The 27046-nt window shown below is 43.4% G+C and overlaps 1 protein-coding gene across 1 annotated transcript in view; it reads right to left on the reverse strand.

Annotated features, from left to right (window-relative positions):
• Positions 1-4846: 4846 nt before the first annotated feature.
• Positions 4847-27046, reverse strand: part of mtdha (metadherin a) — a 31643-nt gene continuing 9443 nt past the window's right edge. The window contains 12 exon segments of the mRNA XM_007895072.2: positions 4847-4964; positions 5722-5875; positions 7523-7675; positions 8500-8628; positions 10286-10410; positions 12741-12836; positions 13553-13639; positions 15473-15721; positions 17100-17160; positions 17163-17287; positions 22627-22717; positions 26062-26172. Coding sequence (XP_007893263.2) covers positions 4894-4964; positions 5722-5875; positions 7523-7675; positions 8500-8628; positions 10286-10410; positions 12741-12836; positions 13553-13639; positions 15473-15721; positions 17100-17160; positions 17163-17287; positions 22627-22717; positions 26062-26172 — 1452 coding nt within the window. The 3' untranslated portion in view covers positions 4847-4893.

The raw sequence follows: 27046 nt of genomic DNA on the forward strand, positions 1-27046 counted from the left end.
GGTGAAACAGGTAGCCAATGTGTACAGCAGGTCCCACAAACAATCATTGGTCCAGTGATCAAATTATTATTTTGAAAGGGATTATTACCCCTGGAAAGTGATCCACCAATTGACTAACAAACGGGTTCCTACTGACTGCCGGGTTAACAGAGATGTTTGGATTAAGAAAACTTGCCAAAGGTTTTGCCTAACCCGGGAATCGAACCTGGGTCCTCTCACTTGCGATGCTAGCGCTAACCACGTCACTACAGGACTCCACAATGGATAACAGCTGCTGGAAGGAGTTACCTGACATCTGGGATCGTGGAACACATGCATGTAATGTGCAGCGCTTGGTATCAATCCGGCAGCTGTGCAGAGTGTTGTAAGCACTTTCACTGGTAGAACCACTCAATGGGTAGGAGTGTATATCAGAGCTGTGGGTTGGAAGATACTGTTATTCATTTCATACTGGTGTTGCTCAGGAAGCGCACGATGAGTACCTGGCAAATACAGGCCACCATCTGTGTCTGACTCTGTGAAGTCTGCTGGCTGAGCCAGGTTGGCTTGTAGTACTCCCAAGGCACTGCAAGGTAGAAGAGTAGGTCATGGACAGGGAAGCAGGGATTCCTCCTACTCAGCTCCTGTCACCACTGTCAGGCAAAGCCTGAACAGGAAGGAGGTCGAGCCAGATTTCGTCTGGGGGTTGGACCAATTCCCAATGTTCACGAACATGAATGAAAACTCAAATAAGGGTCAGTTGAAAGGAACAGTTACAGGGGGACTTGGCACTATTAGAACTGGCAATGGATATTGATTACAATAGGGAAAAAGATTCATCTGACCAGATCGCTTTGCAGACTGAAATAAAAGCGGCAGTGCTTTTATTATACAGAGTGAGCAAAAAGTCATGATACCTACCCTATTATCTAAGAACAAACAAAAGTATCATCATTTCTTTAAGAAATGAGATATTGTAATTGTATCATTACTTATTGGTCATCATGTACATTGGAATTATAATTATTATAATCCTTGCATTTGCTATAGCACTTTATCACATTGTTGAGACGTCTCAACGAACTTCACAGAATATACTATGAAGTGGAATGACTATATATTTTGTGGGGAAGAGGTGTAAATCAGCGGTGGCCAACATGACTGAAAATGGCTCACAGGGCCATCAAGAAGCAGCCCCTTCTCAATTTTTTTTAAGGGATTACAGTATTACCCCCAGAAAAATGATCCGCCAATCGACTAACAACCAGTTTCCTACTTACTGCTGTAAACAGTGGAGTAAGGAAACTTGCCTAATGTTTCGCCCCAGGAATTGAACCCAGGTCCTCTCGTTTGCGAGGCGAACGCTCTAACCAATATGCTACAGGACTCCACAGATGTTTTATTTTGGTGGCCAACCGTACCACAACTGGTGTTGCTCGATGTCGTCCAAGTCCCTTTGTTCATTGATGAAGCGTGAGCCTTGTTCAGCATTGGCAGGCCACGCGACTGCAGAGGGCGTCAAAGCCTTTTCTTACTGCATTTGCTCACATGTACACAACCACCAGAAGGCACTAAAGAGGGACCAGAACCGGCNAAAAAAAATCACCCGATTTCACCATCGCTCCTCCTGGGAAAGCCTCGGCCAATTCAGCCTCTCCATGATATCCAGGTCAGAAAGCTCGGCCCGCAACTACAGCTCTTGTCCATTACACCAACGGGGCTGGATCTCCATTCTCAGATAACAGATGTGTTTGAATTCAGAGTTGGACACCAACTTCAGCTGTCATTTGAACTAGATTAGAATAATAATGATCCGTGTATCTGATTTGGCACCTTATCAGGTCTTGTGAGATGTCTCAAAATGCTTCACAGACTATACTGTAAAGTGAATTGACTGTATATATTTTGTGGTTGGAAGGCAGCCAATTGCGCACAGCAGTGTCCCACAAACAGTTGTGAATTCAGCGACCATCAATTTTTTTTAAAAGGAATTATTACCTCTGGACAGGCAAATGCGCCAATCAACCAACAATCAGTTCCTACTTACTGCTAGGTAAAAGGAGGTGTGTGGAGTAAGGAAACTTGCCTAAGGTTTTGCCCTGCCCGGGAATCAAACCCCTTGTGTGAGAGGCGAGTGTTCTCGGCAATACTCTACAGGATTCCACTGTATTAAGTGATGCTGTTTCCAGATGCCCAGAATAAAGCAAACTATCACGACATTTGCATCAGTAATTCTTCCGTCAAATGCCCCTGGATGTTGAGTATATTTAAATGCAGAATGTGAATCGGTGCTGCTTTTAAGACGAAAGCAATGAGCATTAAGCAGGAATGTACAGGGAGTCAGTGCACAAAGTCTTCTTACCCCCGTTACAAAACAGTGATACGAGACCATGGAGGAGTTGAAACAAGCTGTCACCTCGCCTCCTCACTCCATTCGTGTTACAGAAGATGTCGCACCAAACATGGTGTTGGATCATTATGTGTTATGAAAATGAAGGCGCTCACACACATCCTCTGGACATCTAAATACAGTTAAACACTTGTGAATACAATGAAGTACTTCTACAATTATCATCAATCTTCTAAGTTTCAGTGGTTGGTCAGTGCACTTTAAAAAAAAACATGGGGAGACCCTGAACATGAAAGCAACAACTTGCATTTATATAGTGCCCTTCAAACGGGGCAGCATCTTGGAGCATTTAACAGTGGTGGAGCCTGACGCTGAGCCGGGGAGGGAGGAGGTAACCGTAATTACAGTCGAAGAGGAAGATCCTCAGTTGTGATCTAAAAGAGGGGAAAGAAGGGGACAAGGCGGAAGGATTGGAGGAAGAGTGATCCAAAGCTTCGGGCTGCAGTGGCTGAAAACTCAGCCGCCGGCGGAGGAGAGGATGTGGTGTTAACATCTATCTTACGATTCAGTCGATAGAGGCTGTGGGTTTTTAACAGTAGACACTAAGATGTTTCCTTAAAACAATACATACGTTTTAATTTGCTAAATTTATTTTTAACAAATCAACTTAGAAATTCATCGCACTTGAAACAAACTTTAGAACATGTAAACATACTTGCTATGTTTCTGAAACGGGTATAAATAAGTTTGTTTAACTTTAGTAATTGGGAGAATTACAAAAGTACAACAAATACCATGTCATAACAATTAAGGCAGGTTACAGGGAGCACAGTGTTGCTTGCACTCTTTTCGATTTGCAAAACCTTAGCAATTTAGTGGCGCCAAACTAAGCAACAGTCACGACATGTTAGATTAGTGGACTAGGTACCATTAACGTTGCTTTTTATCATACGCTCCACTTTTTGCTGTGGAGCATAATAACATTACATTACACCCATTCAAAAAACACAATCATGGCTTGTTATGATCAGATTAACCCGAGCAGGTGGTTTAAAATAACATGGTCCTTGTCAAAAAGAATGTAAGTTTGGTAAAGCTTATTAAAACAACGCACATGGCTCAGCATGCACCAATCACTTCTAATGACGGTCTGAGGTGCTGACAATGCAATGCAGAAAGTGGAGTAGACCTGTGGGGCTAGAGGCTGGGTTGAAATCAGGCTAGTTACTTGTTTTTTATGAAAAAAAGCTTTTTTTTTTGCTTTAAAAATAAAGTAAATAGCGTTTTCAAACTTTGACCGCTGCACGTTTGAACCTTTCAGAACTCTAACCAACAATCTATCCTTTCTTTTTGTTTCCTCAACTGTCACGAGCGGTGAGAAACCACCAAATATCCAAAGAGGTTTTCTGCTGCTGCGTAGAGATCCATTTTCACTTAATGTGGGGCTCGCCCAAGGCCTAAAAGTTGATGGGTGACCAATATTAACATCAGGAATCTCACGGTGGTGGTGGTGGGGGGGGGGGGGGGGGGGGAAATCATGGGAGAACCAAAATACACCACCAGAAAAAAATCAAGATAATCTGCTTTTATCAATAGGTGGATGGCATATTTTTCCACGTTTCAAAGACATCTGTCTAAATAGATGAATGTTGTACTATTTTTTCCCGCCCAATATAAATGGCCTGCAGATACCATTCATTCTATGTCATCATCAGTAACCCCCTCATCGCCACTAGTTACGAATTAGAATTTTAATGATTCTTAGAAAAGTGTAGTTATGCATGAGATTACCTAAACATGTATCCATCCCTACTCTACAGGTTAAGGCAGTAACAATTTTGTTCCTGATAAAACTGACATTTTAATTTTTACACACAAACGTTAGAGCCATCTTTTTTCTTCCTTCCCCATCTTTTTTGCCACCTTGAATGCCTTTTTACTCTCAACCCTTACGGCGTTGAATTTTATTTTTTTGGACTGCATTTTTCTAAAATTACGTGCAGCTGAGGGAATCAAAGTTTGAACAAGAAAGTACTATCCAAACACTAGGAGCAATCAGTGCTCCCCGAAAATGGAAACCTCAACAAAAAAAAAAGCTAAGGTCCTGGGGGAGGTGAATATACGAAGTTTATATTTCTATACAGCCAGATTCTAATAAAAAAAACACTTTACTTTTGATCGTTGCGAGTCAGGCTGATTTTCTACTATGGAGCTAAAGGCTGCGAAGTACAATTTGGTTCTGCGGAGGAATTACTTAAGAGCCTTGAAAAAAAAATTAGAGAGAGAGAGAGAAAAAAAAATCACACAAGATTTCCTAGTGTCAACGAACTTAGACCTGGCATAAAGGTAGCTGCATTTATCAGTGTGTTTCACAAAGTTTCTTGTTACATGGTATCAAATCAAATAACTCATGCCCATTTGCAGATTAATAAAAATTACAGTCAATTTTTTTCTATAAAATTCTGTACATTTTCACAAATTATTGCATAAACAGATTTTTTTTTTTTTCTTTGAGATCATTTCGAGTAACATTTGACCGCTGGATACAAAAAAAAAAAAAAAAATCATGTTTCCCTTCTGGCCTTTTTCTTTTTCTTGATCTGCTTGGGTGACTCCCAGCTTTCTTCGGATTTAACTGCAAAAGGAAAACGTAGCGTGAGAAAACGCGCGGCAAGACACCGGTAGCCAAGGACAGCTGGTCGCAACGAATCGAGAATTCAACAACTTATGTATTTATATAGTGCCCTTCACGTGGGGCAGTGTCTCAGAGCACTTAACAGTGGCGGAGCTTGACGCCAAGCCTGGGGGAGCGAGGAGGTGACCGGTCGAAAAGGAAGCTCTTCAGTCATGATCTAAAAGAGGGGAAGGCGAGGCGGAGGGATTGGGGGAAGGGTTCCAAATCTTTGGGACGTAGTGGCTAGAAAAGCGGACGCTGATGGTAGAGTGGACAAGGGACAAGCAGGAGGGTAGAGCCAGCAATTTAGGAGTGGAATCAGGAAGCACTTTTTCACGCAAAGGATAGTGGAAATCTGGAATTCTCTCCCCCAAAAGGCTGTGGGTGTTGGACCCATTCAAATTTTCAAGACTGAGGTGGATAGATATTTGTTAGGTCAGTGTATCAAGGGATATGGGGCAAGGAGGTTAACTGAAATTGAGGTAATCTTATAGAATGGCAAAACAGGCTCGAGGTGCTGAATGGCCCACTCCTGTTCCTATGTATTATGAGATTCCAAATCCCAATGTGGGGCTTGAACCCTCAACCTTCTGACTCGAAGGCGAGAATGCTACCACTGAGCCAGGCTGACGCACACGTTTGAGACAAGAGTTGGTTCCATCTTCCTTTTAGTTCCATGGACTGAGGCTGTTGACTCAGAAAGATTTCACACACTGACCTTGTGAAGGAGGCAAGCTATTGTGTTTAGCGGTGGAAGCGGGCGGTTCCAAATCCGACAATGCATCTGGCACTTGGGAAACGCTGCCCTGGGGAGAGCTTTCTGAAGCAGCATCGGGCTCCTGGGCGATGGTGACTGGCTGTGCCTCCTCAGCCTGCGGGAGCAATGTTGAGGGGTAAAAAAAGATTCACGATTTCACACTAAGCACCAGAGTTTTCACAATCCCCTGCATCTATTTTTCAACCCAATTAGAAGGGACACAAATGCACTTTGCGCTTATAATGACAATGATATTCCTTGCATTTGATATATCATGTCGTTGAGACGTCTCAAAGCGCTTCACAGAATATACTGTAAAGTGAATTGACTGGATTTTGTGGGCGAAACACACACAGCAGAATACAACAAAGTCATGGATTGAATAACCAAATTATTATTATTCTTTATTTGTTTATTTTTTGAAGGGATTATTAACCCCAGAAAGCGATCCGCCAATCAATTAACAACCGGGTTCCTGCTTACTGCTAGGTAAACAGAGGAGTATGTAGTCAGGAAACTTAAACTTGCCTCAGGTTTAGCCCTGCCCAGGAATCAAACCCAGGTCCTCTCGTTTGTGAGGCGGGTGCTCTTAACTAATATCTACAGGTCCATTTCAGCACACGGTGACAGTATATGTTATACTAGATGGGTCTGGTCATTGAGTTCATGTGTCCTAAGCTCCTACCATGGCTTCTACCATGTGCGATTGTAAAAGTGTTTTATGTATTGAAGTTGTCACACTAAATGCTCATACATCAATACCTCCAGTTATTTCATTGGAACACTGAATGTGCCAGAAACCCGATCCCTGCATTATCACCCTTCTGAACAGGCCAAACATGGACAAACATAAGGGATCGCAATATACAACATGAGCGGGAGTCCTGCTGCAGTAACCTGAGAGCTGGTTCTGACTCCGGGTTTAAACTGAGATGGCCTCAAGACATGTGGTCCCCCTCCCTGCCCCTCCCACCATCGGAGGTCAAGCCTTCAGCCTTTCTGCCCCCATCCTTTGGACCTCCACCCCACAGTCCCTTCACCTCGCCCCCTCCCCTGCCTCCATCAAGACCCGTCTCAAAAGATTCCTCTTAGACCATACCTTCCTCTTAGACCCCTACCTCTGCGTCCTCCTAACCCCCTACCAACCTGCCCGCTGCCCTCCTTTTCAACAGGCTCCGACCCGCTTCACATCCCCCGCCTCACCTTTCCCACCATTGGTGGGCGGGCCATCAGTCACTCTGCCCCCACCCCTAGAACTCCATCTCTGCAGTCCATCCACCTCGCTCCCTCCCTTGCCTCCTTCAAGACCCATCTCAAGACCCTCCTCTTCAACCCTGCCTTTGATCACCCTCCTTCCCCCCTTGCCCTCCACCATCTCCAATCCCAACTCGGGTCCGAAACACTAACTGTCCAGCACCTTGGGACATCCTCCTGACGTGAAAGGCGCTATACAAGTGTAATTTGGTTGGTGGTTGGGTTCGGTCACTCTCCTAACCTCACCCACCCTTGCCCTCCACTCCTCCTGATCTAATAGAATGGCGGAACAGGCTCAAGGGGCTGAATGGCCTACTACTGTCCCTACGTACATTTGCACTGGTCTACAGATTAGACTCATCTGATTTTAGCACCATCCATCAGTACCGATTAGTTAAACCTTTGCATTTAAACTTGAGTCTTCAACACTGGACTGACTCACCCTTCAGCAAATGAATAACTTCATTTTCATCATATTCATCAAACAACTGATATCAATTCATCAAACCTTTACTTGTTGTGGCGTGCTGACTCTCATCTCAGCTGATTCACTAGTGCAGATAGTCTCAACAGGCAGAACAATCTGCTGCTCAGGCTGGGACTGTATAACATGTTGATCTTTATCTCCATTCGTGGCTTCCTTCTCTTGCTCCTCTGCGTCCTTTTAAGTAACAAGAAAAACAATTAAAAGTCTATACATTGAAAGATTAGGTGAGGATTCCAAATCATTCCCAACAATAATAATAATTCTTGCACTTGATATAGAAACAGAAGATGGTCAAGGATGGAATGGTTAAAACAGTCAACAGCATCAACAACGTACATTCATATGGTGTCCTTCACACGGGGCAGTGTTTCAGGGCGTTTAACAGCGGTGGAGCCTGATACCAAGCCAGGGGGAGGGAGGAGGACCCGGTCGAAGAGGAAGGTCTTCAGAAAAATGGAAGGAGGGAGCAAAGGGGAGTGATTGAAGGAGAGAGTTCTAAAGTTTGAGGGCTTAGTGGCTGAAAGCACAGCCGCCGATGGTGGAGCAGAGAGGATGAGGGAAAGGCAGGATGGAGCAGCTGAGGGTGGTGGAGTGGGGAGTAAGCAGGTCGGAGATAGGAAGGGGCCAATGCCAGGAGGGATTTGTTGACAAGTGTGAGGCAGTCAAAAGCAACAGAGAAGTCGAGGAGGGCAAGGAGGCTGAACACACTTGAATTCTTCCACTGCCCGTGGTATCCCTTTTCTTGTGAATGGAATCACTGCTGGCAGTTTCCAAGCATCAACCATTCTGCTGACTGTGAGGTGATTCAGTAAATCTGCTTCCCTTGATGTAGAAGTGAGCACTGCAACGGGCCTGTTTTTCTTACCCTAATAATCCTTACATTTGGTACAGTGCGGTTCACATTGGGAGGACGCTTCACAGGATATACTGTGAAGTGGAGCGATTGTTTTGTGGGCAAACATCTACTATGGGTTAAAAAAAACAGACACCAATCGTACACAAACGCTTACTTGCGCAGGGGCATTGCCGTCCTCGCCTTTCTTCTTCTTCTTTTTCTTCTTTTTCGATTTGCCACTCGCCGAACCTTGCGCGCCAGCGTCCACCTTCTCCTTTTCTTCGTCGGAGACCTGCGAGCAGGGAGGGGAAAAAAATGTTATTGCAGACTCCTCTGATACACTGTAAATGAAGTTTACATCTCCGCTGCTTAAGCCCCCGTCAATCCAAATTTAGTGAAACAAAAAACTTGGATCCAAGTATAATCCTCCAAGTTCGACTGCGCCCACATGCACCCCGCACATGCGCACCCACGCATCGCACACACATGCACTGCACACATACCGCACTCGCACACAAACACACAAACAGGGGTGCACACAATACTGGATTTATTGAAGCCCAGTGGTTTGAACTTAAGCGCACATTTCTTTGCACAAAGTGATTTATAGTCTACAATTAATCCAATGCCTGGAGAAACCCAGGAAGATTGACTGACATTCGACCACTGAGCGCTATATACTTGAGTAGCTGCTGTGGAGAAGCTATAGAAAAAGTGTTCCACAGTAGTCACAGCTGGGAATTCTAGGGCAACATGCACAGCTGTCGGTCTTACGTCACAACAACTGCAGTGTAGTTCCTCACAGAGTTACAGGAATCAAGGGAAGACGTATAATAATAATCCTGGATATAATATAATAATCTTTGCATTTGACATAGCACCTTGTCGTGTCTGTGATGTCTCAAAACGCTTCACAGAACATACTGTAAAGGGAATTGACTATATTCTGAGGGCAAAACACGGCAGCCGATTGCACACAGCAGTATCGTGGGTTGAGTAACCACATTTTTTAGAAGAGATTACCTTATTATCAATAATAATCAGGTGATAATAATAAGTATTAATTATTACTATGACACTGTTGCAGAGTGGATTCCTGCCCTGATGCAGATTTGGTTATAATCTCTGTGGTTGCAGTGTGGTCCCCAATATACATGCGCACAGCCTTATGCTAAAATGGCTGACTCGCAGGGAATTGGGGTGTCACTTCTTCCCGCACGCACAGAAAGAACAGCGACAACTTCAGGGAGCCACCTGACGACTTTCTAAAAACAACTGTGGGAAAGAGCCACATGCTTTTTTTAAAAAAAACTTCAGGTTCAGGGAGTGACCCAGCCAGCTGCACACACCGTGCAGTAACCAGCTATCACAACTCATTATAGCACGGGCTGGGATTTCATGTAACTAAACCACCGTGCTACAGGGGTTAGGGTCAATGTAACTGCCTACAATTGTGTACAGCGAGTCACCACCTTAATGTGCAGGTTGCTCTCATATTCCATCTTATTTACATTGCATTCACTTAAGGCTTAAGTATTAATTTTACATTTATGTAAATTTAAATTCAAATTTGCATCTACTTAAGGTTAGACTCCGGCAGTTACCCCAACCTGCTTTTGCCAACCTGCGCCTAATACTTTCCGGGATTAGGTAAATAGGATGAGTCCCTCCAGGGAGAGAAAACACATTCCATTCCAACAATCTATCTCTAGAATTTCCATGTGTTGGTGGGATGCATGGAATTCTTGGTTTGGTTACTCTTAAGCATTGTGATGGGTTTCCGCAATGTTTCAGGGACACCCGGCTGACCAAAAAGAACATATTTAGAAAATATGCAAACATGGAAACATTGGTCTCAGTATTACTTTACACAGGTCTGTAACAGTCCTCAAAAGTGTGATAGGAAAGTCACAGAGAGAAGTCAGCAGGAGCGCTCACAGCTTACAAACCTTCTGAACTTCTGTTGCCGTCTCCTCAGGCTGTGGAGTTGAAACAGATTCCTCCACTAACCAATTCCCCCACTCCTCTGTTGGAGCATTCCAGTCAGAGCTGGGGTCAGCTGTTGAAATTCCATCTGCAGAATGAGAAAGTAAAACAAACTCAAGCTTGGGATACAATATCCGTCGGAAAGAATTTGCTTTCCCTTGAATGATGACTTTTGTTCTTCTGTATTAAGGAATTTTAATAATAATAATCCTTGCATTGGATATAGTGCCTTATCACGTCGTTGAGATGTCTCAAAACGCTTCAACTAATATATTGTAAAGTGAAGTGACTGTATTTTGTGGGCGATACGGAAAAACAAAAACATGGTGGGACTTTCAGGGCTGGACTTGCAAAGTAGAAGTTTTGGTTTTCATGTAATGGAATTCTGAAAATACAATTACTCTCATTTCAAGTATTTCACTCTAAAGGTTTTAGTCTGGATTTCAAATTTAACTTTGAAATAAGCACCAATTAAAGCTGTAAGAAAAGACTGCAATGACAGGCCATTACACGTGTACAGCTGCTCTTACAGCAGGGACCCAAATTTAGACTCAAGTAATCATAGAAGAGGAAAGAAAGATCAGCTTGAAAATCAACCCAAAGAAAAGATAATGATCAATATAGACTGGTAATGGAGGAGAGACAGCACGTGAGGTCAGCTGCAGTGCTATGTGGCAGCACAATCTGCAGACCAACTATTGCGAGCACACTGAGAGCCAATTTCACATGGTTCTGCCTAATGATCTCGATCTGCTGATAGTCACTTTACGGCACTGGGCATAATAATGCAATAAATAATAATCCTTGACTTGATATAGGGCTTTATCGCTTCTTCGAGACATCTCAAAGCGCTTTACAGAATATCCCTTAAAGTGTAGCGACTGTGTGTTTTGTGGACGAAACGTGGCAGCCAATTGCGCACAGCAGTGTCCCACAAACAGTCGGGGTTTGAGTGAACACATTTTTTTTTACGGGAATTTTTTTTAAAAAGGCGATCTGCCAATCGACTAACAAAACAGGTCTCTACTTACTGCCAGGTAAACAGAGGCGTGTGGAGTAAGGGAAGAGTTTGGCCCTTACAATAGTAAACACTTGCCATGTATGGAACCTGAGCAGCAAAACACACATATGGGGTGAGGGGGGTATGATAGATGACAATGTCCGAGGTATCTGACCTCCCATCTATACTAATACAATACTGGGAAAGCTGATAGGGAATGTAGCCAGCTCCATCGACAACATGCCTACAACAGCCTAACAAGCCAACAACCCTCACATTTTGCCACACAAACTTGAAGGGGACTGGGTGGAGAGCAAGAATGAAAGAGCAAGAATTTTATAAAGCAAATATGTGAAAAAGGTTTGATTTTCCCATCGTCAAAAGCTGTACACACTTGAGGTTGGACCAAATTTAGAGATAACATCGGCTTGTTAACATAGGGCAAATAACCGACAAATTCTACAGGGAATGCTATTGCTTGTCAACATGTCACACCACACTGGAGAAATTGAGCAATTAACTTCTGCGACTGACTGTGCACGACAGACAGACTCACTTCAATGTGAAGCTTCTTGAAAATAGATTTTAAAGGGAAGCCAGCACAAAGGCAGAGCAAAGGCTTCCCATGAAGCTTATTAGGAATGTGCTACAAAACAGTGGCTTTTAAATTCAGGCTCACTTTCAGTTCAGACATTCCTCTGTGGAACATATTGGTAACCAACATCTTAATAATGAGAGAACGCCCCAAAAATAGAACCTGCTCAGCAGGAAGATCTGAACTCCTGTAGCTCAGTGGTTATAGCACTCGACTCCAAAGCAAGGGGACCCAGGTTCAATTCCTGGGCGGGGCAAAACCATTACTACACACCTAGTTCTGCAGTTTGCATTGATTGTATATATTTATGCAACTCCAGGGCAATTTCTAGAAAACAATCGTAATGTATGGCATAGGTTCATGCAGTATGACTAAAAATTACACTTGTATAGATAGCACCTTTAACATCGGGAAGACGTCCCAAAGCACCCCTTTTAGAATAATTTATTTTATAATAAATTTGAGGGCTATGGGTTAAGCACAGGGGAGTGGGACCTGTTGGACAGCTCTTTCAAAGTCTGTGCTGTACAAAAAAATTGCAGAAGACAAACTATTATCTCTTTTTGTGTTTGTACGAGTAAGAGTTGTGACCAAACTGTTTTGCGTCGCACATACATTGGGTAATCTGTTGATAAAATACAGCTGTCGACTGAATAGAAATTTTAGATTAGCTGGAACTCGCAATATATTGCAGGGAGCAACACTTAATACAACTTTACTTGTCAAAACAGCCTTGTGGTTTGGTTCCCCTGGAATATTCATGCTTGACTACTTTCTTTTATAGAAACACAGCACTCAGTGATTATATTAACTTGGCACTTACTTATTCCAGACCAAGCATCGTCAATGGAGCTTGATGGGTTGGCTTCCCACTGCAGCTCAGTAGTGCCTGGTTGGGGGACCGATTCACTGGTGGTCGCTGAGAATGAGAAGACAATAAAATGTTTTACACTCAACTATTTAAACTCCAGCTGCAGTACAATCTTCGATTCTCGGGTTCTTGGTCGGAGATGGTCAGGGAAACAGAACAACAACAACAAATTTGGAAAGCGCCTTTCATGTCTGGAGGACGTCCTAAAGCACTGGACAGTCAAGGATGTGCACCCGAGCTGGGGGTTGCAATATCAGAAGGGTGCAGGGCACGGAGGGTGGGGGAAGGAGGGTGTTTAAAGAGGAAAGTCTTGAGATTGGCCTTGAAGAAGGCAACCAACCCGATGGGGTCACAGAGGTAGAAATCTGCCTTATTGAATTCTTTCACAATCTTAAACCCCTCTATCAGATCCTCACTCAATCATTTTCACACGACTCCTTTACGAAGTACCTTTTGTCATCCGTGCTGAATTTTATTGCAGAGGTGATGACTTGAATGACTTTCAATGACTTGATTTAGCGCTAGTAAAAACAGGGATGGATAATTTAGACAAGCCTAAACTGCAGCTAGCTTATCCACGGGAGCTAACTACTTATTCCAAACCCTGAACTTTTCTCTCACCCAACCCGTGTCGCCATACCCACGCCTTTTGGAGACTTCCTCTACAAGTTCACCAAATTCCCTTTTAAAGATAATGGTCTCTACCTTTATCACTGGGTTTTCTACGTCAGCGTGCATTAACAATCGAGCAATACAATATTTACCGGTCACTGCAGCCTTCATCCCCAAACTGGAGAAAGGAGGCTTCTGGTCAGTGGGATTCACCCGTCCGTCAACACCAGTCCAGGCCCCTGAAAGAAAATGATAATAATAATACTTGCATTTGATTATAGCGCCTTATCGCGTCGTTGAAACATTTCAAAGCGCTTCACAGAATTGACTGCATATTTTACGGGCAAGACACGACAGGCAATTGCTCAGAGCAGTGTCCCAGAAACAGTCTTGGGATTCAGTGACCAAATATTATTTATTTATTTTAGGGATTATTACGCCTGGAAAGCGATCCGCCAATTGACTAACAACCAGGTTCCTACTTACTGCTAGATAAACAGAGGCGCGTGGAGTAAAGAAACTTGCCTAAGGTTTCACCCTGCCCGGGAAACCTGGGTCCCCTCGCTTGTGAATTGTCACTGCTGTATTCCTCATACATGAGTCAGTAATAATCATGCTGCAAACCCATTCTGAATTCCCAGCCAGTAGAACCAGTTACACAATCAGATTGATCCGAGTTCAAGGAAAATAAATCTCTTGACACAGACGCCATTGGCTTCAGTATTCTGCTGTATTCCTTTCATTCCTCTCACCCCACCATATCCCACAGCTGTGGAAACTTTTCAGTTAGGAGATTGTGGTGCAAGAATTATCTTCATTCATTCCAGCAGAAACTTTGTGTCATATCACCCAATTAATCACACAAAAGTTTAACCTCCCAACATTGCCCAATTGACAATTTATCACAATTTCCCAAGTTCACAACCGGGAACAGTGGGATATTATAAGCAAGACACTTGTCAAAGTCCTCTCTCTGTGACCAAGGCTCCCTCTGCCTCTTCGTTCTCCTGGATCTCTCTGCTACGTTCGACACAGTCAATCACGCCAACCTCCTCCACCGCCTCTCCTCCCTCGTCCACCTTAGAGGGACCACACTCGCACAGTTTGAATCCTACTTAACAAACAACCAACAATTCATCTTTCAGCCTCCTTGTCCTCCTCGACCTCTCTGTTGCTATTGACTGCAAAGATCCTCGCACACGTCAACAAATTCCTTCCTCCGCTAGCCCCTTCCTACCTCTCCGACCCGCTGCCTCCCCTCGGCTAGCCCCGGCCTCCTCTTTGTCCCTCGGCCCCTCCACCATCAGCGGCCATGCCTTCAGCCACTAAGCCCCGAAACTCTGGAACTCTCTCCCGCAATACCTCCACCTTGCCTACTGCCTTGGCTGGGGTTTCAAATGATTAAATGTTTAATACGGAGTTGTCAGAATGTAAATACAGCTGACTAGATTCCAGAGAAAAGAGGTAATTGTATCTATTGGCTTTTAATGTAGGCGGTATTTTCAAGGCCAGGGTAAACTGAAATACAGGACAACCTCATTATTACATGCCATGTTCTCTTGCAGCTTGGATGCACTTTGGACCCAACCTATACTGGAAGCGAAGTACATCTGGCTCAGCATCAACCATTCAGGCTCCCACAGTAAAAACAGCCACGTTCTGGGGCGGGCTGAATCAGATACTAATTTCTCTACATAGTGGTTACAGCGAGCGGATCAGGGTTCAATTCCTGGGCAGGTTTCCTAACACCACACGCCTCTGTTTACCTAGCAGGAACCCGGTTGTTAGTCAATTGGCGAATCACTTTCCGGGGGTAATAATCCCTTCAAATGATGATAATAATTTGGTCACCCAATCCTTGACTGTTTGTGGGTCACTGCTGTGCGCAATTGGCTGCTGTGTTTCACCTACAAAATGTAGAGCTAATTAATTCACTTTACAGAATATTCTGTGAAGCGCTTTGAGACGTCTTGAAAACATGATAAGGCGCTATATCAAATGCAAGGATTATCATCATTAATAAACAATGTTAAAACGTTAGCATGAAGTTCAAAACAAGAAAATATACTCACCAATGCTGGAGAAAAGTGTATGCTCTCCCCAAGTCTTGCTGACTAAGGGGACAGCCCATTCTTTTGTGGCTGCATTGGGCTCCCTGGCTTCCTGTCCCCAGGCAGGCTGATCTGTGCCTTTTGTAGTGGTCGGAGGCATCGGTCGCCACTTATCCTCCTTACTTGCACTGATCTGCGCGGGCAATTTCACTGGAACCTCACTCCAGCCGCCCCCATTCACTGCAGACAGCTCACCCCATCCAGGAGAGGCTTTAAAACAAACAGAAAGCACAATAGCCATGAACACCTAGACATTTGGCAGTGGATATTTCAATAGAAATGTACATCAGCATGTTGACTGATGCTAAAATCCCAGCTTCCGCAGGAAAGCCATTATGTTACTGGGAAAGTTTTCCAAGCAAACTATATATCTATGTCTACATTGGGTTCGGATTTGTTAACCAAATACAACAGGGAAACCTTCTATTGTAGGTTTAAATAAACTGCACTCTGCTGGTATTACCCTATTCTCCGGTTTGCAATAACTTCCAGAATCACTGCCGGAAGCAAAAAGGCCTTCAATGTATTAAGAGGAAACTTAATATAAACAGAGAATACGAGGGGTGGGGGTTTGTTTGGAGTATAACAGAGTTTGTTTGCATTTGATATAGCGCCTTATCACGTCTTCAAGGAAATCTCAAAGCGCTTGTATAAACATTGGCATGAAGTAGTTAAAACTGTTCACATTTCCGTGTCATATATATATATATGAAAATAATTTGATCACTCAATCCACCACTGTTTGTGGCACACTGCTGTGAGCAATTGGATGCTGCATTTCACCTACAAAATATTCAGTCAATTCACTTTACAGTATATTCTGTGAAGCGCTTTGAGATGCCTCAACAACGTGATAAGGCACTATATCAAATGCAAGTATTATTATTACACGATTCTATGCGACATTTTTTGGTTGCAAACATACTCCAGCAAAGGTTCAGGTTTGAAACGTGCGCTTAGTGAAATTCAAGATAAGATGTTTTAATAATAGTAAAGCAGGAGATGAAAGTCAAGGTACAAAGTGTAACTCTCTGTGTATCAGACGCATCCTAATAACATATTACTAAGTGGTCAACCCAGCACTCCTAGATCTTTACATCTCGTTTGGAGTTGCTGTATATTTCCTATGAATGAGTCTGAAGGGCAAGAATATTGGGATTCAACATCGCGCCTTTAGTTTTGAGAATACCTCAAAGGGCTTCACAGAGTTTCTGTTTATGGCAAACCTCACATAAATCGTATCAGTTGGGACCATACACTTAATATGACTTATGCAAAGTATGAGTTATGTCAAACTTGCACAGAATATAAACTCTTGAACATGACTTGGGCAGATGTATGACTTAGACCAGGGTGGTCCAATCGTTTGGCAATATTTTTGTGGGGGGATGAGGATGAAATCGTCCCACGAGCCACCCGTTGGTCCACCTTGATTTAGGCGATTATACGATTTATACAGATCAGACATAAGAGTTTTACTGTAGCATATTTGAAGGCAAACGCAGCAGCTAATTTACGCACAGCTGCTTATCTGCAGTTAAACCCGATTCTTTTTCCATCAACGCTCTTTCCCCGTCTAATAACCAACCTGTATTATCCACTCCTTTGGTTTTCCGAGAGGCCAGCGCAGCTGAGGCTGTCACATGTTGCTGCATGGAAACTGTTTCCGATCCAACTGCAGGAAGACTGGAATCCCGGGGGAGGTTTCATTGATTCCTTTGTCACGTCTGCGTTGTTGTCGTTTTTCTCGACTACTGATTTTGGTCTCCCAAGTGCCTGTGACCGAGTAGAGGACAGTTCAGAAAACGCTCCAGTGATTAGATTTGAAAGAAGCCGAAAACGCAACATTACACTTCACTGCATCAACTACAAGGGTAAGGTACAAGCAGTTGCAACATTTTTACATTGATGGCAGGGGGACGTCTCAAAGGACTTCACAGAACCAGCTGGAAACCTCGTCCATGGTTTCTTCCAGTCAGCAGCCCAACATCATTGACGTTAATGCTGCTGATCCACAAAGAGGCAACCTTTCCCACTGCTTGTCCAACTAGGACCACCCAACCTGGTAGGGCTTTGGCTTGCGAGGTTAACCGGAGCTGAGCGTGCTGACTCACCTGCCCCCAGTGACTGGTCTGCCCTTCCAAGTCCTGGCGATGGATGAGCCAGGCCGGGCTGTGCTGTCATCAGCAGTGCCCAGGAATACCGCAGACCCAACTGGCTCAGGAACTCGACTAGAGTCCGTCACAAATGAACCATGTACCGAGTATTTTATTCAACAGCTCAGACTCAATCCCGTGTCATCAGTATGAAAGCGCTGAAAAGCTGGGGACATGTTTTATTCGAGCAATTACTTAATAATCATCATCATAGTAATCCTTGATTTGATATAGCGCCTTATCACATCGTTGAGACTTCTCAAAGCACTTCACAGAATATACTGTAAAGTGGATTGACTGTATATTTTGTTGGATAAACGCACCCAGCCAATTGCACACAGCAATTTCCTACAAATTCATGGATTGAGTGACCAAATTATTATTTTTTTGATGGGATTATTATCCACCAATCAACTAGCAACAGGGTTCCTACTTACTGATAGTAAACAGAGGTATGTGGAGTAAGGAAACTTGCCTAACGTTTCACCCTGCTCGGGAATCGAACCCAGGTCCTCTCGCTTGCGAGGCGAGTGCTCTAACCAATATGCTACAGGACTCCACTTACATAAGATAAATTCATTTCTGGAAACACTGATGCTGCTACACAGGCACAGAAACAATATACAATTACACACTTCAGAAGAGAAAGATTTGTTTTTGCAGTTTAATTGGATGTAGCGTGAAGGGCATATACAACTCTGAAAATAATACAGTACATTGCTTTTGGGAATTCAAAATGACTCCGCTTACTAACCTAGTTTTCCACAGAAGCTGCAAGACAACACTTTGATTCGGATATTCCAAAATAGCTCCTTGCACAAAAGCAGAGGCTTTAGCAGCATTTTAATTAAGGGATCAAAAATTAGTAGCTTTGGGGTAACACAATGAAAACCTTACTAAAGCGAAACTTGAATTTAGCCTAATTAGCTCCAATATGAACAATGAGAGCTCTTGAGATCTCAGAAGTGGGACAAAGATGAGCCTTAAGCAACTTAATATATTCGACATGGTCAGTGTTCCTGGAATAGTCCTTTGAAATGATAAATTATGCAATTGGATACATTAAAATAATAATCCTTGAATTTGATATAGTGCCTTTTCATTTCGTTGAGACATCTCAAAGCACTTCACAAAATAAACTGTAAAGTGAATTGGCTGTAAATTTTGTGGGCGAAACACGGCAGCCAATTGTGCACACTGCTCAAAGATTATTCCAGTCACTAAATTGGAACATTTCACCTAATCTACATTTCTAATCTACTAATAACCTGGTAAAACAAACTCATTTTATAAACACACAGTATTGCCCTGTTAAAATAAAACAGACTGCAGTTTCTCCGTCACAGCATTGTACCTTTTTTTTTATTGCTTTGTTGAAACCGTGCGCGTCACTGAACATACAGGGCATATAACTTTATTACATCGTCCTCCGAGTGTAATAGCTCAGAGCTGAACTACAGGCAAAGCAAAGTTAATATCAGTGGCACTTCCTACACATTGCGCACCAGTGCAGGACGCACGTGTGTGTGTCATGGTATTGATTTCAACAGGGTCTTGAGAAGTCTGCCATTCTGTAGCACAGGGAAATTGGCTACTCAGCACCAGAAGCCAGGTTTAGTTATAGTCACCACAGTAGACACGTGCAATAACGGAGGTAGTGTTCTACCAGAGGGTCTTATAATGGGGTTCTACTGTATATGTCATTGCTGACTCATTCTGTTCTCCACTTGTATATGCTTCTCTTGTATTTTGCAGTGTACTGTACAGTTTTTCTGTGAGTTTATAATCTCTCAGTGCTCACATGACAAGGCTGGCGCCTTCACTGACATGCACTTAACAAGAGCTCGTCTACTGACAGCATTTGAAAAACTACACTGCTCTCTGGCTGCTACAGCTAAGCCCCAAAAAGACTGCATGAAAGATAAGTCATGGAAGACTCAAGAAACCTAGCTGAACTCGACAGAATCGCCTTACAACTCAACACGGAGCTAATGTTATCTGCAAAAAGCCACCTGTGGGATAACTTTCATTCAAAACCAACAGAGTGTCAAAACCCATCACAGTGCTTAAGAGTATCCAAACCAGACTGAGAATTCTATGCATCCCACCGACACGTGGAAATCCCAGAGACAGATTGTTGGAATGCAATGCGCTCTTTCTCCCTGAAGGGATTCATCCTGCTTACCTAATTCCAGAAAGTATAGGCACAGATTGGCAAGAGCCAAGGCTTGGGGACCCCAGAGTGTGTACTGCTACACACTGTAGGACATGCAAACATTCCATTTACACACTTCAATGAAACTGCAATATATGCTTGAAGAAACAAACAAGAGGTCACTTAGTGAATTAAGTACAAGCCACAAAAGATTTGTCCATCCCATGAGCAGCACATTTTCTTTCTTACCAACCAAACCAGAATCACAACAGCTTGTAATTGCATTTATATGGCGTCCTTATATGGGGCAGCATCCCAGAACACTCAACAAGGTTGGGAAGAGAGGAGGTGATACAAGCAATGCTGGAACGAGGTTGTGAATGATATTAGTAGGGAAGTTAGATGGCAAGGCAACACTAAACCTGGAGAAGGAAACAATTGAAAAATTCCTAAGTTATTTTTTACCAGTGGGATTAATAAGTAACAGCTCCCAATCACCTCACCTCTGGGTAAATAGTTCTTGACATAATAATGCAGCATGGGAATGTATTTTTGCTTTTGCTAAGTATGATTATGAACTCTATACTCTATATTGCCAGTATAAACCATATAGTTGTAGTCATTTGAATATTTTAAACCTTTTCATATTCTGTTAATTTGACTATTATGCTGTGTGCAATTGGCTGCCACGTTTCGCCCACAAAATATATTCAATTCACTTTATATTCACTTTATAACCTTTATATTGTTTTACCTTTTTAAAATGGAAGTCCTTTAACATTTGTACACTTTCTATAACTGAGATAAAACAGAAACAGTCTTTGGATCTTGAAGTGCCTGGTAGTGCTATGACCTTTGGGGTCATGATTGTAGAAAACTGAGCTCCCTTACCTCAAGCTCTTGTTTTTACTGATGTGATCAAACAAAGAGGAATGTTTCAATGAGATTGTCTGCGTCAGGTGAAAAGTAAGAAGAGTGTGGCCTATTGTGACAGGTTTGGAAAGTAATGATCGATTGGAAAGCAAAAAGATCAGGAAAATACAAATATTTGTTATTGCATTGTTAAAGTTGAAACAGTCTCTAAATGGAATAAGAAATATAGACAACGGTTTACCAGATGGGTAAATATACCTTTCTGTATATGCATTGGCTATATCACCCACAAAATAGTCAATTCACTTTACAGTATAATCTCTGAAGGGCTTTAAGACGTCCCGAAGACATGATAAGGCACTATAACAAATGCAAGGATTATTATTGTATAAAGATCTCTTTAATAATTTTGGTTGTTGAAGCGGCACCTGTATCTGTGAGCTTGATTACTTCGGTTTTCGAAATCTTCAATTATAAATGGTTAAACTTCAAGGAATTTATTTAAAGTAAATGTAATATAAGACTGACCCGCTTGCAGTTAACAACAGGCACATAACAATCAGCAATTTCAGCATTAGAGGAGAATGGTGGGAAAAAGACAGATTGAACTATGCCAAAGTAAATCTAGATGACATGTAATATACTAAGATCATAGCAAGCAGCAAAGATTGTATTAAACCTTAAGGGATGACATTCAGGTTGGGGCGTGAGGATCCCGACCAAATCTAATCCCTTGTGGTCAATAGTCCAAGCTGCTCTGAAGATCATCTGACATGGAATCTAAATAGCGAGAGAATTTTGGCATCATCCAGAGAAAGCAATGCAAGGTGAAAGGGATGTAAAGGAAGAGCTTTCTTAAACCATTTGAACAGTTTGTAACTTTGCAATAATAATCCTTGCATTTGATATAGCGCCTTATCATGTCGTTAAGATGTCTCAAAGCACTTCACAGAATATACAGTAAAATGAATTGACCGTATATTTTTTTCGGTGAAACGTGGCAGCCAATTGCACACAGCAGTGTCCCACAAACAGTCGTGAATTGAGTGACCAAATTATTGTCCTCATTTTATTATTTATTTGTCATGGGATTATTACCGGGGATCCGCCAATCGACTAACAATCAGGCTCCTACTTAATGTTAGGTAAACAGAGGCGTGTGGGGTCAGGAAACTTGCCTAAGGTTTCCAGTACAGACAAGTGTGTGGCGGATAGAACTAGAAGCCAGAGATTACAAGATTCAGTTTCCTCCAGGCTTGGGCACAGCACTTTGCAACCGCTGAGACCACAATGCAGACATCATTCAGCACCAGTATTGAGAGAGAAACCCACAGCTGTGCTGTGTGAAAATGTCCAATATGTAAAGGACGGTAAAATTAAAAATCAAATAAATACAGCACCAAACTAAAGAGATAGGCCGCAACCATAAGTGAACAAAGATGCACTGAAGGGAACATTCCACAGAAGACATTGCACATAACGTTGCACAATACTGGAGAAGGGTGATAATGAGACTCTTTATCTGCTGTTAAAGGACCATTCTGACACCTTAGTGACAAACTAAGAGAACATTTGCAATGGCTCCACTGACTGAAAGTCCTGTGCTCAAACACAAGCCTTGCACAACATTTTCGACCAGGTTTTATTCTGTAGGCTGCTTATCAAGTTTTGTGTAGCTGCGACATTTTGTTTTAAACACAGAAATTTGCAAGCGCCAGTTGTGCAAATCACATTCATTTTTAATTTCTGTGCATTTGCAATGAAAACGGTATTGTTTGCACAATTCAATTTCCCTGGTTTAAAGGATCATCGGTTTGCAGAGGATCTTTCATCACAAGGCAGCAAAGTTCCCTTCGTAACAATAGAGTGCAAATTAATTTCGGAAGTTATTATAAAAGGTGAAACATGAGCCTGATTACAATGTCACCTACCTTCATCGGTTTCTTTGCTGTCAGCCCGATTTCCTGAAACAGCCTGCGCTTGTTTCACCTCTGCCTTTGGCTTCTTCTTGTTTTTCTTTGTCTGTTAGAGAGGTACCAGAGGGATTAACGGTAACACAGGCAGGCAGCTGAACAAAGCCAAATTAGAATGGCGCATGGTAACTTCCACAGTTTCGAATTGTCAACTTTAGTTCACTAGTTTTATTATCTGCACATTTATGAAGCAGGAGACAATTCACTAGCGACATCACTCAGATGTTTACTGTGGTTGAGAAATTTGTTTCCAGTCCCACAAATAAGACATAAATATTTCAAATTCCATGTTTAGGCGACGACAGCCATATCCGCAGTTCTTTCGCAAGATAATTTAAAACATTGTTCGCCCACAAATACAGTTACTCCACTTTACAATATATTCCTGTGAAGTACTCTGGGACGTCCAAAAGGCGTGATATCAAACGCAAGGTTTATTATGATTAAACGTTTACTCTGTGGAGAATCTGTGCGACAGTGCTTTTGAAACTACATTATTGATAATATTCCTTGCATTTGATACAGAGTCTTATCACATTGTTGAGACATCTCATAGCGCTTCATCTAATGTAAAGTGTAGTGACTGTGTGTTTTGTGGATGAAACACCGCAGCCAATTGCGCACAGCTGTGTCCCAAAAACAGCCGTGTGTGAGCAGTATCGTCCTGTTGAGATGTTGGACTTGAAAACGAGCCATTTCCGCCCAACAGCAATACAGGACGTTTAGTCTATGACTGAGTGTTAGGAGAGACAGCACAGAGACAGCCATCCTCACTCACACACACACACACAGTCACTACAGTCAATCAGGGTAGTAACAGTCACTGCTTTTACTTTCCGCATCTGCTTAATGAGGATGAGGTACACAAACTATTCCAGGATCAAGGTTTGTGCAGAGGATAGAATTCAAAATCCTCGTCCTCGCTTCCAAAGTCTTCCACGGCCTTGCTCTTCCCTACCTCTGTGACCTGCTAACTCTCTACTGACCTCTCCCCTCAGCGAACTCTGGCTTGCGCCATGTTCCCTGACTGCCTACCCCACCATCAGCAGTCAGGCTTTTAGGCTCTCTGCCTCCATTCTTTGGAACTCCATCCCAGTCACTTTGCCTGACCCCCACGTGCCTCCTTCAAGGCCCTCCTCTCCAACCCGTGCCTTTGGACACACTCACCTCCCACCACCACCCCATACCCTTTCTGAACCCAACCCCCAGCTCGAGTGCAAATCCTTTACTGCCCTGTGCCTCAGAACGTCCTACCGACGTGAAAAGCACTTTACATTTGTTGTTACAGTGATTTGGAGACCGAGCCCAGCAACTGTTCTCCCACAAACTGAAGACAAATGGGGCAGAAATGCTGTGAGGGCATCTTTAGGGGTGGGCCTGACTTTCCTATCCAGCACCATACTTGTAACCCTTCTTTGTACCCTTTCCAAAGGCTGTTTGCCTGTTCAAAACCATAATAAAGTTTGCTACAACAACCAAACGTAGGCTCACCAGGGTAATAAAAAGCCAGTGTCACATTCTTGAATGTCTGCACATTTACAGTATTTATGTTGGCGATTGCTACATTTGGCCAATTAATGCACCAAATTGCTTTACGATGAATTCACACCCCTACATGGGGCAATCTTATGAATGTGACCAACCCCACATGTTGAGCAACGCCACACAAATACATTGTTTGAATGTTAGCTACTATTTTAATTGTGCGTTTCAAAATATCCCCGCGCACAAACACTCACTAGGCCCTGTAAGTCAAGCAACAAGAAAAGATACGGCAAAGTGTTCGTTGGTATCAGTGTGCTAACAATTGGGCTTCTTTAACAACCACAACAAATGACATTTGTTTAGCACCTTTCATGTTGGGAGGACGTCCCAAAGCGGACAGTCAAGGATGTGCACCCAAGCTGGAGATTGAAATCAGGAGGGGTGGGTGGAGGGCAGTGAGGATAGGAGTAGGAGGGTGACCGAAGCTGCGGTCAAAGAAGATGGTCCTGAGAAGGAGGCGAGGTAGGGGTCGAGGATAAGGGACTGTAGATTGGAAGTCCAAAGGGTGGAGGCAAAGTAGCTAAAGGCCTGACCACCTATGGTGGGGCTGGCAGGGTGGGGCCAATTTGCATTTATACAGCACTCTTCATGCAGGGTAGACTATCGGAGCACTTAACGGTGGCGGAGTTTGACACTGATTTAAGATTCATTCCACCCAGATCTCAGAGTGCTCCCTATAGCCTGCACCACACTATCAGAAAGTTATCTCACACAAGACACAACAACAACTTGCATTTATATAGCAACATTTATATTTACAGCATTTATATCACCATCCAAGGATGCGGACTCCACCTCACCAAGCCAGTCCGGAAACTTGGCGCCTTGTATGACACACAACCATCCTTTCTACCCCACATACGTGCCATAACCCGCTCTGCCTTCCCCACCTCCACAACATCGCCCGGCTCTGCCACTGCCTCACCCCTCAGGCCGCCGATACCCTCATCCACGCATTCACAACATCTAGGCTCGACTACGCCAACTATACAACAAATATACAGTCAATTCTTTACAGTATATTCTGTGAAGCACTTTGAGACGGCTAGAAGACGTGAAAAGCGCTATATCAAATGCAGGGATTATTATATTACAATTCCCTGCTTTTCGGCCTTCCCAATTCTTCCCTCCACAAGCTGCAGATCATCCAGAACTCTGCAGCTTGTGTCCTTTCAAACACCAAGCACCGTGATCCCATCACCCCCACCCTCGCCCAGCTCCACTGGCTCCCCAGCCCTCAGAGGATAGAGTTCAAAATCCACATCCTCGCCTTCAAGGCCCTCCATGGCCTTGCCCCTCCCTACCTCTGCAACCTGCTGACTCCATATTAACTTGTCCCTCCCTCCTAGTGCAGTAGGCTCTGGCCTGCTCCACGTTCCCCTCCCAGCCCACCCCACCTTCAGCGGCCAGGCCTCCACGCTTTCTGCCCTACTCTATGGAACTCCATTGCCTCCTTCAAGGCGTGTCTCAAAACTCTCTTCGGTCGATCCTTCGGCCACCCTCCAACCCTCCACGATCCCGACTCCCAGCTCGGGTACAAATCCCTGACTGTCCAGCGCCTTGGCACGTCTTCCCGACGTGAAAGGCGCTAACCAAATGTAATTTTGCATTGTACCTTTACTCGGGGAGGAAAGAGGTGACCGCAAGCATGGTCGAAGATGAAGGGCTTTAGTCGTGATATAAAGCTGTCTAGCCTCCCCCCATTTGGTCCGAACCAAGACCGCTTTCCTCCACCTCCGTAACGTTGCCCACCTCTGACCACACCTCACCCCAGACGCAGCCAAAACCCTTGTCCTCGCCTATGTTACCTCCCGCCTCCAGAAGGCCTTGGGAGTAAAAGACACAAACCTTTTCAGGTTTCCTCTCAGCATCCACTTTTTTTGCAATGTTTTTTTCAATCTGTTGAAGAATTTCCTCTTCTATTGGTTCGGCTCCAGCACGTCCGTTAGGCTGCGATTTCTGTAAAATCAAAAATACATTGATATTGCAAGGCATGAATGAATCCAAGTCAAACAATGTAAATTTTCCAATTCTCTCATTTTTTAAAAAATGGGCTCGGAATGAATCATCTCAAAGTATTGCACAGTGCGGGACCTTTTTTGTTGGCAAATGCCATCTCATCTCGCACATAGCAAGGTGCAACAGATAGCCATGACATGAATTTATCAAGAGCATCATTGATCAAAACACCAGGAGAAACCATTCCTCTACTGGCATAGTTTCATGGGATATTGATTTCCACCTGAATACCTCAGCTCCATTGGCTCCTTGTCCTCCAGTAGATTGAGTTCAAGATCCACTGATCCCTTGTACTGTAAAGGGAACTGACTGTATATTTTGTGGGTGAAACGCGGCAAATTCCCGGAAAGTGAATAGCCAATTGACTAACAGTCAGGGTCCTACTTGCAGCTAGGTAAACAGAGGCATGTGGATTAAAGAAACTTGCCAAGGTTTTGCCCTGCCCAGGAATCAAACTCGGGTCCTCTCACGTGCGAGGCGAATGTTCTAACCACTACGCTACAGGACTCCAAGCGGTCGGAGCGAATAGGGTAAAGGTGTGCTTGGGCAATTATTATATACCCTCTCTGAAAGATGAATATACATCACACATTTGAAGAAAAACATACTGCTTCATTACTTCATCTCAAACCAAACAATTATGCAAATAGAACCCGAAGCGTGCTGTGCCACTTTATGTAGTTAAGATAAAAGTGATGAGAATTTAATATACCACAGCATCTAGGAGCTGTATTAAAAGACTGCTCAAGGAAAGTTTCTTCACAACATTATTTGTTAATGTGCTTTTCTGATCCAGGTTTTATGGAGGAACCCA

The sequence above is a fragment of the Callorhinchus milii genome, unplaced genomic scaffold (genome assembly GCF_018977255.1).
Source record: "Callorhinchus milii isolate IMCB2004 unplaced genomic scaffold, IMCB_Cmil_1.0 Scaffold2, whole genome shotgun sequence".
Lineage (NCBI taxonomy): Eukaryota > Metazoa > Chordata > Chondrichthyes > Chimaeriformes > Callorhinchidae > Callorhinchus > Callorhinchus milii.